Source organism: Kryptolebias marmoratus, linkage group LG5, assembly GCF_001649575.2.
Source record: "Kryptolebias marmoratus isolate JLee-2015 linkage group LG5, ASM164957v2, whole genome shotgun sequence".
Classification (NCBI taxonomy): Eukaryota; Metazoa; Chordata; class Actinopteri; order Cyprinodontiformes; family Rivulidae; genus Kryptolebias; species Kryptolebias marmoratus.
In genome coordinates this window covers 12,522,838-12,539,915 of record NC_051434.1, presented here as the reverse complement: position 1 = coordinate 12,539,915, position 17,078 = coordinate 12,522,838, and the positions used below count along the sequence as shown (strand labels likewise).

Genomic DNA, 17,078 nt, shown 5'->3' with positions numbered 1-17,078 from the left:
TGATGCTTTGACACTGAATTTTGTAAATAAAGACATTTTAAATTAGCCTCAGAATTCAGGATATATTCAGGAAATCAACAACCAGTTGGCAGACATTTTTATTTCATGTCGTTTGACATCTCACATGTTTTCATCTAAGAAAAAAAAAGCTTGTGTGCACTTTTTAACATCAGCGCTGATAATTAGAACGGGGATCACTTTGGGACTTGAACGCACCCATCTGGTATAACGACGGCACAAACACAGCAGCTCAAAAACAAGTCACGTTTTCTAATAAATACAAGAAATGTTTGTTAGATGATGCATAAAACAGCTAATGACTTTTTACTTGCTGCAAACAGGAAGTAAAGAAGAAAACATCCAAATTAAAATAATGGTTCGTGTCTTTTTATACTGGTTTCAACATCTGGACAATTATCACCAAAAAAAAGCAAATTACAGCAGAGTTTTTTTTTTTTATAATAATGCAAGCTTTTATTACAATATACAGTGAACTGACTTGAAAGCTTTTTTAAAAAAAGCTTGAATAAAAAGGTTGTGGTCCTACACGCAAATTCAGGCCCTAAATTTGTCTGAATGAACATCAACAGAGAACTGACCTAAACAACAACAAAACACTCCTGCATCTTATGCAGTCCTAAACCAGGATATACATGACATTTATATTTAAAACGTATTAACAGTGTATGTGTCTTGTATTAAAAAAAAAAAAAAAATTTAAATGGAGTCAGATGAAACATCAGTCCAAGTCTAAACAATGTGCAGTAAAATGATTTCTACAGTACTGTGGAGCACCAGAACCCCTCCAGGTGTCGGGTGTTTAAGACGTCTGGACTTCACTGCAGCTCCTTCTGAATACTGCAACAGAGAGACGACGGACGTGAGTTTACCTGCTGCTGAGCACTCCTTATTAGAGCTGCCACTGCTTTTATTATTATAGCAGCAATCAGATGAGATCTTAAAGCAGCTTACAGTATAGGTCTTCAAACCTAAAGATACTCAAACATTAACATGGCAACTGAAAAGTGGTGAACCACCTCATAATTTAGACTACCATAATTTCCAGTCTATAAGGCGCACTTAAAAGCCTTCAGTTTTCTCAAAAAACGACAGTGTGCCTTATAATCCGGAGCACCTTATATATGTAAGAAGTTGTAATATTTTAGTGCGACTTTGGTAAACTACAAAGCTGCACCGCTGCAGCAATAAGGCTCAGTAAAAGTCACGCAGGGCTCCGTGCACGGACCTGAGCGAGCAGTGGAGGCGTTTATACTTGACGCTTGGTGCAGTACTCTTCTGTGAGTTTTGAACCGTTTGATTATCTTTGTGATCTCTCATAGAGGGATCATATAAATGCTAATACAAGCAAACCAGCTCCGCTAGAGCATTGAAATCATCCATTCTGAATGGAGCCCGGCGCACGTGAAGTTACAAAAATTGGGAGGTGCACGACAATGCGCCTTATAATGAAGTACGCCCTATAGTACGGAGAATACAGTAGATATGAACTTTATATCCTCAAGCCAATTATCTTAGCAGTGGTATCTTATTATCACTTGCTTTCACACAGTGAGACCGGATTTAAAGCCTTTTTATAAACTGTGCTCCACAGCCAATCACCAGAAACCCAAACCACAGTAGCGATCACGTGCTTGCACGTTACTCGTCTTTCTTTGCTGAGTGCACAAACGCGCGCATCTGGTTTTTTTTTTTTTCACAACATGGAGTTTTTAGTTCGGCTGCATCCCTGTATCCGACAGACAGGAGACCTACCTCTCCAAGTACTCGTGGACGTTGTCGTGACCCTTGTAGCGGGCCAAGCCCACCAGGATCCCCGTGGCGCAGCGGCCCTCCTTCTTACGACACAGGCTGCAGTTACACATTCCCCGGCAGATGGGACATGACCACGTCTGGGGGAAAAGAAAAAAAAAAAGACTTTGGTATAGATGTTGCTTAAAAAACAGCATCTGTGTTGTGATTTCAAACTGAACATTTCAGCAACATTATTTTTTCCAATCTAAAAACTTTTCTTAATCTCTAAAAAAAAATGGCACGGTCTCAAATTTAAACATCTACAGTGTGAGGAACGTCCACCACTCGTGCATGAACTTTGTAAACACTGACCGGGTCGAGCAGCACCGTGTGCACGTCCTCTCCGTAGCGGTTCTTCAAGCACGGTCCACAGAACTGACCTTTGACCCCGACACAGACACCACTCCGGCACACGGTCTTGGTGTCCAGAGTCTTCTGTCTGCACTGGTGACACGAGCTGCCCTGCAGGGAAACAAGCGAAGAACAAATGAACAAAGAAGACAGGCTCACGAGTGGAGAAACGCTCTCACTCACGATGCCTGCTCATCCCATACGACAGAACGAGAAGAAAGAGGCCCGATTGAACTCACGTTCTCTTTGTCCCAGATCTTGTCTTTGCTGCGATACGCAACGTTGTCCAGGTCCTCCTGAGTGATGTCGTCGACGGACTTCACCACATACTGGCTCCTCCTGGAGGTGTAGCCTTTTCTCTTTTTCTGCCCCTTGCCCACAAGCTCCTCGTCAACCTGGACAGTTTCAGCCAACAGACCGCAGGTAAAACGGAGAGGCTACAGACGTCGAGCCGTGTTCAAATTTTATTGGCAACACAGCAAGTTCTTTAAACGCCAAAGTCAGAAATCCGTTTTTTAACAAAACAATTCTCTGCAGATATATATGTATATTTTTAGAAAAACGTCTAATTGCATTAATGTATCATTAAAGAGCATATGGAGCATTGATTAGAATATCTGATACAAGATCCAACCAAAACAAACTGATAACAGCAGAAAAAGGCCCAGAATATTTAAGAAAAAAAAAACACCTAAACATACTCCTATTTCCTGTAAATCCCTTACATATTAAAGCAATAGTTTGGATTTTATAAAGTGGGGTTTAATAATATCTTACCTGTTGTAGATAGCTCCTTGAACTAACTATCCCTTTAACGTTACTACAGAGGCAGCTGTACAATACGTTGTGAAAATGTCAAGCTTACCTCCACCAGTCTCATGATGTTGACACTTTTGGGGCTTCTGCGGATGATCTGCTCGCTCCTTTCCTCCACTCCAAAGTTCTCAGGAGGACGAGCCTTACGGGACGGGTTCCTCCTTTCCGACCCGACGCTGGATTTGAACTTGCGTTTCTGCGGCGTTGCCTTCTGCGACGCCCGTTTCTTCTTCTGGAGAGGCAAAGCAAAGGACAGGATTAGTGCAACAGTATGCATTTATCACCTGCTGCCGAAAGGGCAAGGCGATAATGGTTTTGCTGCTGTGCGTGTGTGTCCGTGTTTGTTTGACTGTAGCGTTAGAAAATACCTCCGGAACCACTGGATGGATTTTAATGAAACGCTCAGAAAACAATCACTGATGTAGATTTACTAGTGTTTAACTTTTGAAGTCACCTCAATTCAAGATGGCCGGCACAGCTAATCGATTCATATAACTCAGTCAATTTTAGTTACAGAGTTAGATCTCACAATATTGCATGAGGTTTACAAGGTTTGATCAAAACAGCTATAACTCTGTCTCTTCTCATCATGATCCTAGTTTAAAGGCAGCAGGCGATAAGTGTTTTCAGGTCTTTAATTTTCTTCTTTTTTTTTTTTTTAAATAAATTATTTTAGTTATTCCGAATGCTTCTGCATTTCTTCTTTTTGCAACACGGTAACGTCCCTCATGAGTCACATATCAGTGCTGTGAGGTCCTCGATTATTTTAGGCGTCGTTAACGCAGTAAACCTAAGTGATCAATTCACCTTTAAGAATTCGATCTCAGTGAAACATGCACACACCTGAGGAGCGGTGGGCAGAGTCAGGTCAGCCATGGAGCTCAGGTCAGCAAACAGCTTAGCCAGCTGAAAAAAAAAAAAAAAAACCCACCACAGAACAAAGTCAACAATCTAAAACGAAACAGTTGATACATTTACAACTAAGATTATTTGTCAGAAACTGAATAAAACACTAAAAGCTGTGAGAGTTTATGACCATGGCTTTGTTTTCCTGGATGTTCTTTTTCCGTTTCGTCAGGCTCTGAGGCTCTTCTTTCTCTTCCACCCTCTTCTCTTTCTCTTTCTCTTCCACTCTCTCCTCCTCCTCCTCCTCCTCCTCATCCTTCTGCTCCATCCTCCTCCTCCCCCTGGCTCTCAGTGACGGAGGATTCTCTTTCACAGGCATTTTCATATTTTTCTTATTTAGCTCCTGTTTGGCAGTAGATAGTCGTTTCACTGGAAACCTGAGAAACAGTTTTAGGATTTCATTAAAAACAATGACTCCTCCTGCAGCTTATTTGTCATTGCACACACACACACACACACACACCTGAGAGCGACTAAAAGACTCCTTCTCTTTGGCGCGGGGGCCTCCTCACCGTCCGAGTAGAAGCCCGTGTCCCCGTCACTGTCCTCCTCTGAATCTACCTGCTGGAAAAAAAAAAACAAACAAACATGAAAAACAAACTAATTGGTTCTGCTTCACGGTCACAAGCGCTTCCATCAAACACAGTGTCATACCTTTGTCTTGAGCCGCTTGTTGCATCGTCCTCTGTCCTCGTCCACCTCGTCCTCGCTGAAACCTTCAAACTCCTCCTCGCTGTCGGACTGGCTGAACAGGCGAGCCAGCTCGGCGGTTATGAACTTGGACTTGAAAGTTGGAGCCTGCCGACGGACACAAATCGGTGTCAGTGTGAGCGTGCGGATGGATACAACGCAAGCCCCAACATCTCATCTCAGGTCAGTTTCGACTTTTCACACCAGAGGGAGACCAAGTCCTCCCACGCCGAGGGGAAAGACGGGAGTTGTGCACCGAGGCAGCCTGCCAGGATCTGGCTGCCACTGAGAGAAACTTTTATCTTTATGGGCTTGAACCGGTAGAGACCGCGACATCCTTATCGCTCCAAACCTCCTGCGCCAAGATTTGATGGGACCTCTAAGACCAACGACAAGATGGAGTGGAAAAGGAAATTCCACTTCTGCCAAGTTTTGTCCTCAGTAGCTTTACTTCCTCATTGTTACGGCTCCAGATGTGCTAAAGATGCATGCCCTTCAAATAAGTAATAATTCATCTAGTTTCCTCTTCTTATGAGAGTCAAATCTAAACAGTATCTCCACAACAAATCAGGTAGATAATATGGCACTGTTTTCCATAAAATAATACTCTTTATGCTTTATTAGAGATTATCTGAGTGGAATAAACTCACACAATCGTAAACACATATAATCTATCTATTAAGGTCTCTACAGCTTTTCAAAATAAAACACAAAGGAACTTTAAGAGCATTATTAATAAAGTGTGGCTTATAACAATAATAAACAAGTCTATGTATTTCTTTTGAAATAAAAATGAAGTTGTAAAAAATGTACCATTGTCATGTTTTTGTTTACAACCCTCATGTGCTCCCCTTCTTCTGTCAACCATATCTGGCCCTTTTATATTTGATGGTGTGTGAAAAAATATAGCTCAGGGAGATACAGGAACGAGATGACCTTTGACCTTTGACCTTTGACCTCTACACTTGCAGCTGCATCACTAATGAGCCATGTAGATGAATATTAATTAACTATTACTGATTATCGGGTGCATGAGCTTCGCACAGAAAGTAACTCCTGTTACAAGACGTCTGGGCGATGAAATAGTTAGCTAACTAGTTTACAGCCACACAGCCTCGCAGCTATAAAGCGTATGATTGGATATTGTCGGGGTTGAACAGCGGCGTCTTTGTTTGTTATTCAAATGAACACAAATCTCGACAAAGAAACGAAAGAGTCATTTGAAACGGACTGCCGAGGCACTCACCTTTGCTGCGAGAGCCATTTTGTCCGTTTCGAGGCAAGTTTCGGAGCAGCAAAGTTTTAGCTAAAATCATTTAGAGGTGCATTTAAAACTCAACTGCTGCACAGGCTCGGGCGTCGCAACGGCAGGGGAGAAAGATTTAGAGGGTATTTGTGTAATTTTTTTTATATATATATCCGTCACTCTGTTCGCTTATTTACAATAGTGAAGATGATTAAACTCAGTTATAAGTTGTGAAATTAGCTATTGCCGTTGCTGTGACTACTTAGAAAAAGTGGTTGCGTTAGGTCCACCCCTGTTCAAATAATGGTTCATTCCGCCTTTTCGCGCTAAAACAACTCGTGGGCGTGGCCAGCCCCTGCCTGAAGGCTATAAAAAAAGAGACAGTTTAAAAAACTAGAAAATGACAAAGTTTATTTACTGATTTATTATTAAATATTCAGAAGGTGTAACTATTCCTTATATATAATTTTCAGCTTACTTCGCTTTACCTATTTTGTCTCTGATATTATTTTTATTTTTGTTCATTTCACTGCATCATATCTGTAGGCAATTTGGGTTGTAAAAAAAATAAAAAATAAATCATGTAGTAATAAATATATTAAAAATATACTTGTATTGACACATTATAAATACTAATAACAACACACCAAAATAATTGTAATGCAAAGGATAATGTGACCAATTAGTGAGTGAAGACTGGTTGAAATTCTTTTTTAAATCTGTTCATCTAAAATGCTTTAAAATATCATTTTCTCAGAGGTATAGGATGTATTTCTTTCAATTCTTTATTTATTGATTTAGCTGTTTTCTATAACACCAGTGCACAATTTGAATTAATATTTACTTCTGAGCACATTTTCTGAGGTTGAAAAACATTGAAAATAGATTAGTTTAAAAATTACCTGTGTTTAAATGGCTGTGGAAGTTAAAGGTCAAAAAAACTGAGATTGGCAGAGATATGCAGTCTCAGTGATGTGATTTTTGGTTTAGGTTTAGTAGTTTAGTCAATGAAATGCCAAAAAATAGAAAAAGCATTTGCAAATTTCCTTTAGAGACAAGTACAGCTTTAATATAGAGTTGTTAGATCAGCATTTATTATTGCAAGACACAATATACACTGAGATTCAGATTCTGGGACTGTTTACAGGAGTTGTTGGATGAATCAGGTTCATTTTATGGTCATATCAGGTCATGTCTGCTGTTTTTCGACAGAGGTGTGGTGGACAGCTTTGTGGACACACACACCCTATCATCATCAAAGGTACTGAGTTGGACATTGTGGACAAGTACCTAGGGATCCACTTAGACAATAAACTGGACTGGACAACTAACAACAATGGCCTCTACAAGAAAAGGCAGAGTTGCCTTTTTTCTTCTAAGGAGACTCAGGTCTTTTAATGCCTGCAGGACCATGCTGCAGATGTTTTACCACTCAGTGGTCTCCAGGGTCATCTTCTACGCTGTGGCGAGCTGGGGCAGCAGGGTGAAGACAGCTGATGCCAACAGACTCGATAAGCTCATCAGGAGAGCTGGCTCTGTTCTGGGAGTGGAGCTGCAGTCTCTGGCAGAGGACGCTGCAGAAACTGCTCCAGATCCTGAACGAGTCACCCCCTGAAGGAAGTCCTTCTTCCCTGTGGCTATCAACCTTTTCAACTCCTCCCTTTCTACACACAGAACCATAAAAATGATCCTGCACTACAATAAACACTTTAATGTTTAGCTCTCTGTTATTTTTATTTCTTGTCTGATTCCTTGTGCAGTTTCCTTTGTATTGTAAAACTGGCACAACAGTTTTCTGCGGGATCATTAAAGTTCTTGTCTTATCTTATGTTTGCACCAAGCATAATCTGAAGGTGCTGATCATAAGTGTTTATTTTAAACTATAGTATTTTTGAAGGTATGCAACATTTATCTTTGTATATAGAAATGGAAATCTTCAAGAAATAAAAACTTAAAAATGAGACATTAACACATCTTCACATTTATCATCTTTATTCTTTTACTACATGCTGTTTTACAAAAAAAAACATTATATATATATATATATATATACACGTTTTTTTAAAACAAAAAAATAAAAATGTTACTTTCAATCTTTAACACATTTTCTTCTATGTTTGTTCAAGATTTAAAACTAATGCAGTTAAAATGATTTTAGCTAAGTGATTTTCAGACACATTAAGATGCAGATTGAGTCTTTCTTAGCAAGTCTTCATGCATGTCAGCTGTAGCATAACCCAGTGACCCGGTTGACTTGGACATAAAGAACCATCTTTAAGGACAGCTTGTTGCACAAACAGAAGAATAGTTTCCAGAACATGTGGCATCATTCTGTGTTTTATCTTCTTTATAGTTAGTGTCCATGTGTTCAGATCTTTCCTGGATGTTTGGTTCCTGGCAGTCCAAAAAAAGAATCAACCTGCAGAACGATCAGACCACATCCATTTTCCTTTACTGAGTCCAATCCAGGTCAGGTGCTCAGCTGGGTCAAAGGTCTTGATCAGGGACATCCCAAACTCATGTTCTGCAGGACGGTGGATGGACACCAGGTTGGCTCCATCTGACACGCAGTGAAACTCTGCCTCAGCCCAGGTCACACATGAGGTCGTCCATTGATTATTGTCTTTTGTATTGTTCAGTTACACAAGAAAGCAACATTTTTCTACAAATATTATAAATGATCACATTTTCAAAGTGTTTTTGTTCCACTCATGTGGAAAAAAATTATACCTGAAATTATTAAAAATTTATTTCCTCTGACTAAACACAAACAAATTCTGTGCATTTGCTGATTTCATACATTTGTTTAACAAGATCAATGCGTATTACTGTGTTAAAGTTACAATCAGGTGTCGTTTTTCTGTTACTCAGGACAAGACATGCGGGATGCACAAACAAAAGGAATCATATCTGAGCATAGTTGATCATTCCACCTCAAAGTGTTTCCAAAATTGGTTTCTCCACAATGTTCGACGCCTTTCAAGTTGTTTGGCTCACGATCAGACCATTGGGAAAAGCTATATTTAGACCCATCAGACCACATCCATCGTCCTTCCTTGTGAACATCAGTGAGTCCGATCCAGGTGTGTCTCTGGTAAGGATCAAAGTTCATGATCAAACTTTTGACAAAGTTATGTTCTCCCAGACTGTGAATGGACACCAGGTTGGATCCTTGTGACAAACAGTACAGCTCTGCATCAGCCCAGGTCATCTGTGTGGCGACGTACTTGTAGCAGCGACCGTTATAGCTGTACCAGAACATGGGACAGCCGCCTCGCTGCAGCTTCAGCTCCTGTCCATCTGAAGGAGACACAGCAGCCAGAGTCAGAACAAACAGGGAGAAGAACAGCATCATGGTGGAGTTCAGTCTCTAAGCCTGAGAGCTTTGAATGATGTGATGGATGTTGATCAGAATCCTGCAGAGTCCGGTGACCAGCAGCTTCTTTTATATCCCTCAGAGAGGCTGTTTTTGTTTCTGTTATCTTGTACAATTCTGTTTTATTGCATTATTGTTGTGCAAAGATCACTGATATTAATCTGTGATAAAAGTCTTAACAAGTTTAAGGTTCTGATTGTGACTTTTATTTACGTTGACTCTGGACAAACAGCAGATAAAATAAATGTAATCACTTTTGATGTCAAACAGTTACCAATCTATTTATATTTCCTAGTTCTGTTCTTGCACAAACTCTCCTTTTACTTCCTTGTTTCCTTATCTTAATGCATCATAAAAATGTCACTAAATGTCAAATAAAGTCTGTGTTTTTGTAGTCTGGATTTATATTTTTGTTTGAAACAAATCAAGGATTGATATACAATAAAAGAACAAAAATACTCTAAAGCAAAAAACTTCTTTTACTCTAATATTTTTATCATGTTAAATATCTGAGAGCAGACAGGGAGTTGATTCTCAAACTGAAACACTGTGAAAGTAAACTATTAAAGCGTTAGATTAGTTTTTACAGTCACCATCAGAGGGCGCTCCAGGCCATCAGTAGTTAAATGTGTGAGGACAGTCAGATCTGTTCAGCTGTGTTACTGGGTTCCCTGCAGATGTTTGTCACTGAAGTAAACTGATCTCCTTTAGTTGCACCAGAGACCAACCCATCACCGAGGTTGTCCATGTTACTGCTGTCATTTTTCAGCCAGGACACCGCAGGAGCATTTGAGAGCCAAATCCTTCACAACATAGTGTTTACAGTGGGTATCAGTGATTTTTGTTTCTACAACACTTAAATGGTGATAATGTAATGAAGGAATATTAAAGAAACGTTTTGGGATGCATTGATTTTGCTCAGCTGTGACAACAGGCAGCTTGTCAGGATCACCTGCACTGATGTTGGTTTTACAGAAGTGAACCTTTGTCTGTTTGCATTCAACAATACTTTTTTTCTAGATTTAAATGGCATCTTTTCAATGATCGATCAGTAAACCAACACTAAAATCCCATTTAATTATGTTTAGTGAGATGAAAGCAGCCCTGTGATGGACTTGCAACCTGTCTAGGGTGTCCCCGGCCTCTCCCAGAGTGATGGCTGGAGATAGGCTCCAGCTCCCTATGACCCGGAAAGGAGAAGTGGGTAAAGAAAATAGCTGAATGGGTGGATGTATGGAAATGACTGCTCACATACATAAAGGCCTAATTAAAATCTTTACCCCCAAGGCTTCACCAAACATGTGCAATCATCCAGCTGCTGTAGAAAAGCTTTATTCAGGAGGCACAAACAGAAGGATAACGCCCAGAATACGGACAGTCGTTGCATTTCTTCTCATTCTTAAAGATGGTGTTCACACAGTGCTCAGATCTTCTAAGGTTATTTGGTTCCTTTGCAGTCCAAAATACAAATTTCACAACAGAGCCATCAGACCACATCCACCTTCCTTCTTTGTGGATATCAAAGAGTCCAATCCAGATTTGTCTCCGAGCTGCAGCTTCAGCTCCTGTCCTCTGAAACTACGATGAAATATGTTGCATGTTTTTGGACAAAATCAACACTTTCATATGTGAGAGGTTTAATTTCCTTGTTGAATTCCTGTCAAAGCTTTACTCTAATGAGGAAGTGTTGTTTATCTTGTACATTTCTGTTTTTATTGCATTGTTATTGTGCAAAGATCACCAATATTAGTATGTGATGAAAGTCTCAGCAGGTTCAAGGTTGTGATCAGGACTTTTATTTATGCTGACTCTGGACAAACAGTAAACTATTAAAACATTTGATTTCTTTGTAACCTTAAGAAAAGATTAAACAAAACAATGACATTTAAAGGAATGGAATAATAAATACAATATTAAATGAAGTAACTCATCAATCACAACGGAAAATTTCAGCCTCCAAATTATACAAATACAATTTACTTTTTGAATTTGATTAGTAGTTTCCATGGGATTTTCCTATCATAGTGCAGACAAATACATGTTTTTATCTTTGCGCTACACGTTTGGTTCATGACAGCTTCAAATTAAGGACATTACTTTGCAAAGTGAAATCAGAGATCAGAAACTCTCGGTGTTGCTTGGTGAAGGACAAATTAGTAGAAAAGCACAAACAAAAGGAAATGTTTCAGAGCACTGATGATCATTCCATTTATGATTTGTAACCATGTTTGTGTGGACGCAGTGCTCTACTTTGTTCCTATTATCTGGCTGTCCCTGATCCCAGTGTTGGAAGTTGACTTTGGAGCCATCGGACCACATCCATGCTCCTTCCTTATAGAGATCAGTGAGTCCGATCCAGGTAAATCTCTGAGCAGGATCAAAGTTCTTGATCAAAAAATTGACAAAGTTGTGTTCCTCCAGACTGTGGACGGACACCAGGTTGGATCTTTGTGAGACACAGTGCAGCTCTGCATCAACCCAGGTCATCTGTGTGGCGACGTACTTGTAGCAGCGGCCGTTGAAGCTGGACCAGAACATGGGACAGTTGCTGTGCTGAAGCTCCGGATCCTGTCCAGCTGCAGGAGACACAGCAGCCAGAGCCAGGATGAAGAAAACAAACATCATCATGTTGAAATGTGAAGAGATAATCCGATGAAAAGTCAAAGTCTTTGTGTTCTTTTATATTCTTTACAGAGGGTGTCTGAGCTGTTGGCGTAATGTCATTGGTCGAGTCAGTCTGAGGGAAAAAAACTGGACAGAAGTCAGCTGTGGACAACATCAGAGTATCTAAGTATATATATATGGCTTTAGCTTCATTTCTTTTCAGCAGCCTCCTGAAGTCTTAAAAACATCTTTTCATTGAGCTCAAGTTCGTTTGGATACGTTTGCTTTTGAAAAGAGATCCCATATTTCTAAAATGAATCTAAATTTAATTAGTGGGTTTAAGTGTGCAAATAGTAGCTGTAATGTGGTGGTGTACAAAGTCCACTTTCCTTAAAATGGATTTAAACTGCATGGAGAGGTTATTATTCATTTAGTAAATCTGACTTTCAATGTTTGTCGTATCTAAAAAGGACTGTCAGTTAGGTAATATCATGCAAGCTAATGAATGTAGGCGGATTAGTAATTATTTTCTTTCTTTGACCATTAACTTCTTTTACTTTTATACCCTTTGGACCAGATCATTGGGCAACAAATTGATCGAGGCAAAGATCCAGTTAGCTCATGTGTGTTCTTGTTGAGAAGATGTACTTTAACAATTTATTATTTTTATACTCAATACACACTCAAAAATGTCTGGAAAATAAGGAAATCTAAAAGTGTTTTGAAATTGCACAACCAACATAAAAAAAAGAGGATACAAAACTACATTTTTTAAAATAAAGTTTCAGTTACGTTGCATTTACAAGACATTTAACTGAGTTTACTTTTGTCACATAATTAAACCATGTATGGTCTCTTGTCTGTGTGATAATTAAAAGATTTTAGAAACTTCTACTTTGAATCTGTCTGTGGAAGTGCCAGCTGTACATATTATTACACAGATTATTAATTATTAATCCATTACATCGACTATTATTATCAAAACACGGGTTTACAGACTGGAATCAGCTCTCTCAGGTGTTAAGGACAAATTCTGCGTGAGCCACACATGAAGTTGAATGAATAAGAACACGGGATGTCATTCCATTTCAAGCCGATGATGTGGACACAGTGTTCCTGTCCTCCAGCGTTGTTTGGTTCCCCTGTATGCCACATGGTAAAGCTGACATTAGACCCATCAGACCACAGCCATTTGTTCTCTTTGTGAAGGTCACTTGCTCCGATCCAAGCAGAGGTGCTGTCACGAGAAACATTCCTGATCAGAGCCACGACAAAGCTGTGCTCTTCCAGGCTGTGAATGGACACCAGGTTGGCTCCCTCTGACACGCACTGAAGCTCTGCGTCAGCCCAGGACAAGCTGTTGGAGACGTGTTTGTAGCAGCGGCTGTTGAAGTTGTACCAGGACGAAGGACAGTCGCCGCGCTGTAGTTCCAGCTCTTCTGAGACATAAACAGCGCTCAGAGTCAAAACAAACAAGAGGAGCAACATTTGGTTGGCCTTTCAGGACTGTCAGTATGAAGGATTTTCCTCTGCAGAGGCAGATGTCAGATGACTCCTTTTATTTACTGTGGGGAGGGAGTTGGCTCTGTTGGGGTCATATTATTGGACTAATTCTTCTACCAGCATTCTCTTAGCATTGACTCTGAATGTTAGCAACAGGATGAGCAAATCCTCCGCATATGCCACAGAAAAGTGCTGAATAAGAATAAAGCTGTAAAAATCTGTTTTACATGTGATGTGTGACTTCAGATATGTAAAGGGACAAGGAGAAGAGGGCTGCTACATGACGGATATTTTTTTTTTATTTACTTTTATCAAAAACATGCCACATTATGATCTACTCCTAAATTTGAAAAGCAAACCTCGGCAACATAAAGACAAAATAACCATTCATTAACTTAATTACTCTATTATTAAAAATGTAATACTGTACATAAGTATATGTTGATTGAAAGATAAACTGCAACAGTCAATGCAAACTACATCCAGAAACTACTGTATTTTTGCCAGCTTTTAACTTTTAAACATTTAAAATACAGAAAATTACATAAATGCATTTAATAAAATACAAAGGTTATAAACTTTTCAGTTGTTTCAGCCTATTCGTTTTTGATGTTCTTGTTTCTTTGTTTAAGGAAAATGAAGCGATCCAATGAAACTGATTATCGTTAAAAATATTTTGCTAATTATTTGTATGTGTTAATCAATCCATCCATTCTCCCCCAAAGGCAATTTATATGATATTAAAAGCACAAATTTTGCTTCAGACAAATATAAAAAAGCAATAAAAAAAGCACAGTTAACCACTCACCTAAAAGAAAATAAATGTTTGTATATGTGTGTTGCCAAAAAAAAAGAAATACTGATGATACTGATGATTAGTTACTCTGCTCCTGTGATATTAATGAAACAAGAAGTACTGATGACCTCATCTAGTACTGATAAAGTCATGATACTAATGAAACCATGTAGTACTGACAAACTCATGTAATACTGATTAGGACATGTGGTAAAATTGGACTCATGTGTGTTCCAGTATTGGAAACCATCCAATCAGTCTTCTCTTGTTTTGCTTGAATTATGTGATTTTCTAGACATGCAAACAAGTTGTTTACAGTGAAGTTAAAAACAAAATGTTAAACTCTAATGACAGTGGCTGATAAAACCCTTCACAGCCTCCTGTTTTACTCTTCATTCAGCTTTAGTCAGCAGGAAGCTTTTCACAGACCTACACCTCTGCTGCCCCCTAGTGGCTGACGAACAGCAAAGACCACAGGATCTTAGCTGCTTTGCAGCTTCACTCACTTCTCTCCTAAAGTGTGCAGATTATTTATCATCAACTCAAATAAAAAGAGAATATGACCACAGAAGACTAATATTTTAATATAAAAAGAATTATTGTCACAGATTTTATCTTTTATATTGCTCAGTTACACATGAGAAAGCACATTTTCTAGTATTAAAAACAATCACATTCCCAAATCTTAACCTTTACATTGTATTACACAGAAAAATCTTATGCCTTGAAATAATTTACAAGCTCTTTATAACATTCTTATCAATACATTTCTGTGAATAAAGTCACACATTTTATTTCTTTATCTCATAAAATCAACACATGAGAAGGCCTCGGTTGCTAAGGACAAACTTTGCGATGGACACAAACAAAAGGTGATTTATGAGAGCATGAATAATCATTCCACTTGAAATTGACTCCATGGTTGATGTGTCCACAGTGTTGTCCTCCATTTGCATTGTTTGGCTGTTGGATATCCCACTGGGAAAACTTGTATTCAGATCCATCGGACCAAATCCATCCTCCTTCCCTGTGGAGATCAGTGAGTCCGATCCAGGTCCATTCTCGAGTGGGATCAAAGTTCTGGATCAAGGACTTGACAAAATCATGTTCTTCCAGACTGTGGATGGACACCAGGTTGGCTTCCTCTTTCACACACAGGAGCTCTGCTTCACCCCAGGTCAGACGGGAAGCAAAGTACTTGTAGCAGCGACCGTTGAAGCTGAACCAGAACATGGGACAGTCGCCTCGCTGCAGCTTCAGCTCCTGTCCATCCGAAGGAGACACAGCAGCCAGAGCCAGAACAAACAGGGAGAAGAACAGCATCATGGTGGAATTCAGAGTCTCTAAGTCTGAGAGCTTTGAATGATGTGATGGATGTTGATCAGAATCCTGCAGAGTCCGGTGACCAGGAGCTTCTTTTATATCCCTTAGAGAGGCTGTCTGATCTGTTGCTGTGGTATCATTGGTCAGAGCAGCTGGTAATATATTCAGGTGTCACACCTGCAGGACCAAATCGGGTTATCTAATAAAGATTGATCGTTCCACCTTAAATCTTTTCATTAATATATGATAATAACTGATAAAACACGTGACAGCTGTCTATCAATCTTAAGAGTTAAGAAATACTGACAGCAACACAATTAAACATGTCTGTCTCTGAAACTACGATGAAATATGTTGCATGTTTTTGGACAAAATCACCACTTTCATATGTGAGAGGTTTAATTTCCTTGTTGAATTCCTGTCAAAGCTTTACTCTAATGAGGAAGTGTTGTTTTTGTTATCTTGTACATTTCTGTTTTTATTGCATTATTATTGTGCAAAGATCACTGATTTTAATCTGTGATAAAAGTCTCAGCCCGTTCAAGACTTTTATTAATGCTGACTTTGGACAAACAGCAGATAAACTTAAATGGACTCACGTTTAATGTCAACCAGTTAATGATCTATTTATATTTCCTGGTTCAGTTCTTGTAAAAGCTCTACTTTCACTTCTTTATCTTTTACTGTTCTATGCAATTATATTTCATAGCATCATAAATATGCTACTAAATGTCAAATAAAAATCGTTTTTTTTTTCTGTCTATAATTTGGCTATATATTATTTCTGTTCAAAACAAATCAAGGATTGGTATACAACAACAGAACAAAAATACTCCAAAGCCTTTAAACCACATTTACACTGTTGTTATTGTGTTAAATATTTGAGAGCAGACAGGGAGTTGATTCTCAAACTCTCAAAGATTCCTGCACAGAAAGATGATAGTCCAGTTCCTCTCTGAAGGTGGGGGATCTGCAGGGCTCCTGTAGATTTGCCACAGTATGATTGGTCAGATGCATCAGAGAAAAGTTGAACATCAGCAATAAGCACCAAATACAATCAAATAACTTGTAGATGTCTCAGAAAACCAAAAAACAGTTCAGTAAAATGTAATTGTTTTGTCTTTTTAAACATATCAGTAATAAAATAGTAAAAAAATATTCCATTGCATGTTGTTTCTTGCGACTGTGACCTTTATGTTTCTTATAGTCTTATAAAGATTATCACAGTAATGATCATACAGGCCTTAAATACAGTCTCATGTTGGATTCTTCTCAGTTAAAGCATTTGACAGCAAAAGGCAGACTGGAGCTTTATCATGACCTCATGTGGTCATAAAGTATAATAACAAGTGCTTTTACTTTTATTTACATGTTCTTCAGTGTTCAGTATTCAAAGCAAACTCATTTGCCTGTTTATTATACAGGTCTTCGGCTGCTCAGGGAAAATGTTTTCAGGCAGATTTAGTATTTTCTCCAACTAAGAAAAGACCATAACTCACCTGGAGAGGTCACAATTTATTCCTTTTTAGTCAAAATTTGGAAACAGTAAAACACTATCTATCTATCTATCTATCTATCTATCTATCTATCTATCTATCTATCTATCTATCTATCTATCTATCTATCTATCTATCTATCTATCTATCTATCTATCT

At 38.9% G+C, this 17,078-nt stretch overlaps 4 protein-coding genes across 4 annotated transcripts; all 4 read right to left on the bottom strand.

The window, feature by feature from the left end:
* Positions 1-85: 85 nt before the first annotated feature.
* cdca7b (cell division cycle associated 7b) lies at positions 86-6,073 on the bottom strand. Its single transcript, XM_017425083.3, has 10 exons — positions 5,822-6,073; positions 4,540-4,683; positions 4,349-4,449; positions 4,016-4,262; positions 3,823-3,885; positions 3,029-3,211; positions 2,403-2,558; positions 2,125-2,274; positions 1,774-1,910; positions 86-858 (listed from the first exon to the last, which is right to left on the bottom strand). The coding sequence occupies exons 1-10, from the start codon at positions 5,837-5,839 to the stop codon at positions 837-839; spliced, it is 1,221 nt and encodes a 406-aa protein (XP_017280572.1). The 5' UTR covers positions 5,840-6,073; the 3' UTR covers positions 86-836.
* A 2,225-nt stretch (positions 6,074-8,298) lies between these two features.
* On the bottom strand, positions 8,299-9,223 carry LOC108239461 (lactose-binding lectin l-2-like). Its single transcript, XM_017422174.3, has one exon. It carries the CDS (start codon positions 9,174-9,176, stop codon positions 8,685-8,687), a length of 492 nt encoding a protein of 163 aa, XP_017277663.1. The 5' UTR covers positions 9,177-9,223; the 3' UTR covers positions 8,299-8,684.
* Positions 9,224-10,977: 1,754 nt separating this feature from the next.
* LOC108238489 (galactose-specific lectin nattectin-like) lies at positions 10,978-12,809 on the bottom strand. The gene has a single exon (XM_025006678.2). It carries the CDS (start codon positions 11,823-11,825, stop codon positions 11,316-11,318), a length of 510 nt encoding a protein of 169 aa, XP_024862446.1. The 5' UTR covers positions 11,826-12,809; the 3' UTR covers positions 10,978-11,315.
* Positions 12,810-14,679: 1,870 nt separating this feature from the next.
* On the bottom strand, positions 14,680-15,499 carry LOC108238744 (lactose-binding lectin l-2-like). Its single transcript, XM_017421033.3, has one exon. It carries the CDS (start codon positions 15,424-15,426, stop codon positions 14,938-14,940), a length of 489 nt encoding a protein of 162 aa, XP_017276522.3. The 5' UTR covers positions 15,427-15,499; the 3' UTR covers positions 14,680-14,937.
* Between the last annotated feature and the right edge of the window lie 1,579 nt (positions 15,500-17,078).

What these genes read in the sequence shown, in the direction of transcription:
- LOC108238489 (XM_025006678.2), bottom strand. Translation starts at nt 11,825, where the DNA reads ATGATGATGTTTGTTTTCTTCATCCTGGCTCTGGCTGCTGTGTCTCCT.
- LOC108239461 (XM_017422174.3), bottom strand. Translation starts at nt 9,176, where the DNA reads ATGATGCTGTTCTTCTCCCTGTTTGTTCTGACTCTGGCTGCTGTGTCT.
- LOC108238744 (XM_017421033.3), bottom strand. Translation starts at nt 15,426, where the DNA reads ATGATGCTGTTCTTCTCCCTGTTTGTTCTGGCTCTGGCTGCTGTGTCT.
- cdca7b (XM_017425083.3), bottom strand. An exon ending in TCCAGGAAAACAAAGCCATG is followed by an intron (nt 3,886 to 4,015) that starts GTCATAAACTCT and finishes TTTTTTTTTCAG; the next exon opens with CTGGCTAAGCTGTTTGCTGA. An exon ending in CTCTGCCCACCGCTCCTCAG is followed by an intron (nt 3,212 to 3,822) that starts GTGTGTGCATGT and finishes TTGCCTCTCCAG; the next exon opens with AAGAAGAAACGGGCGTCGCA.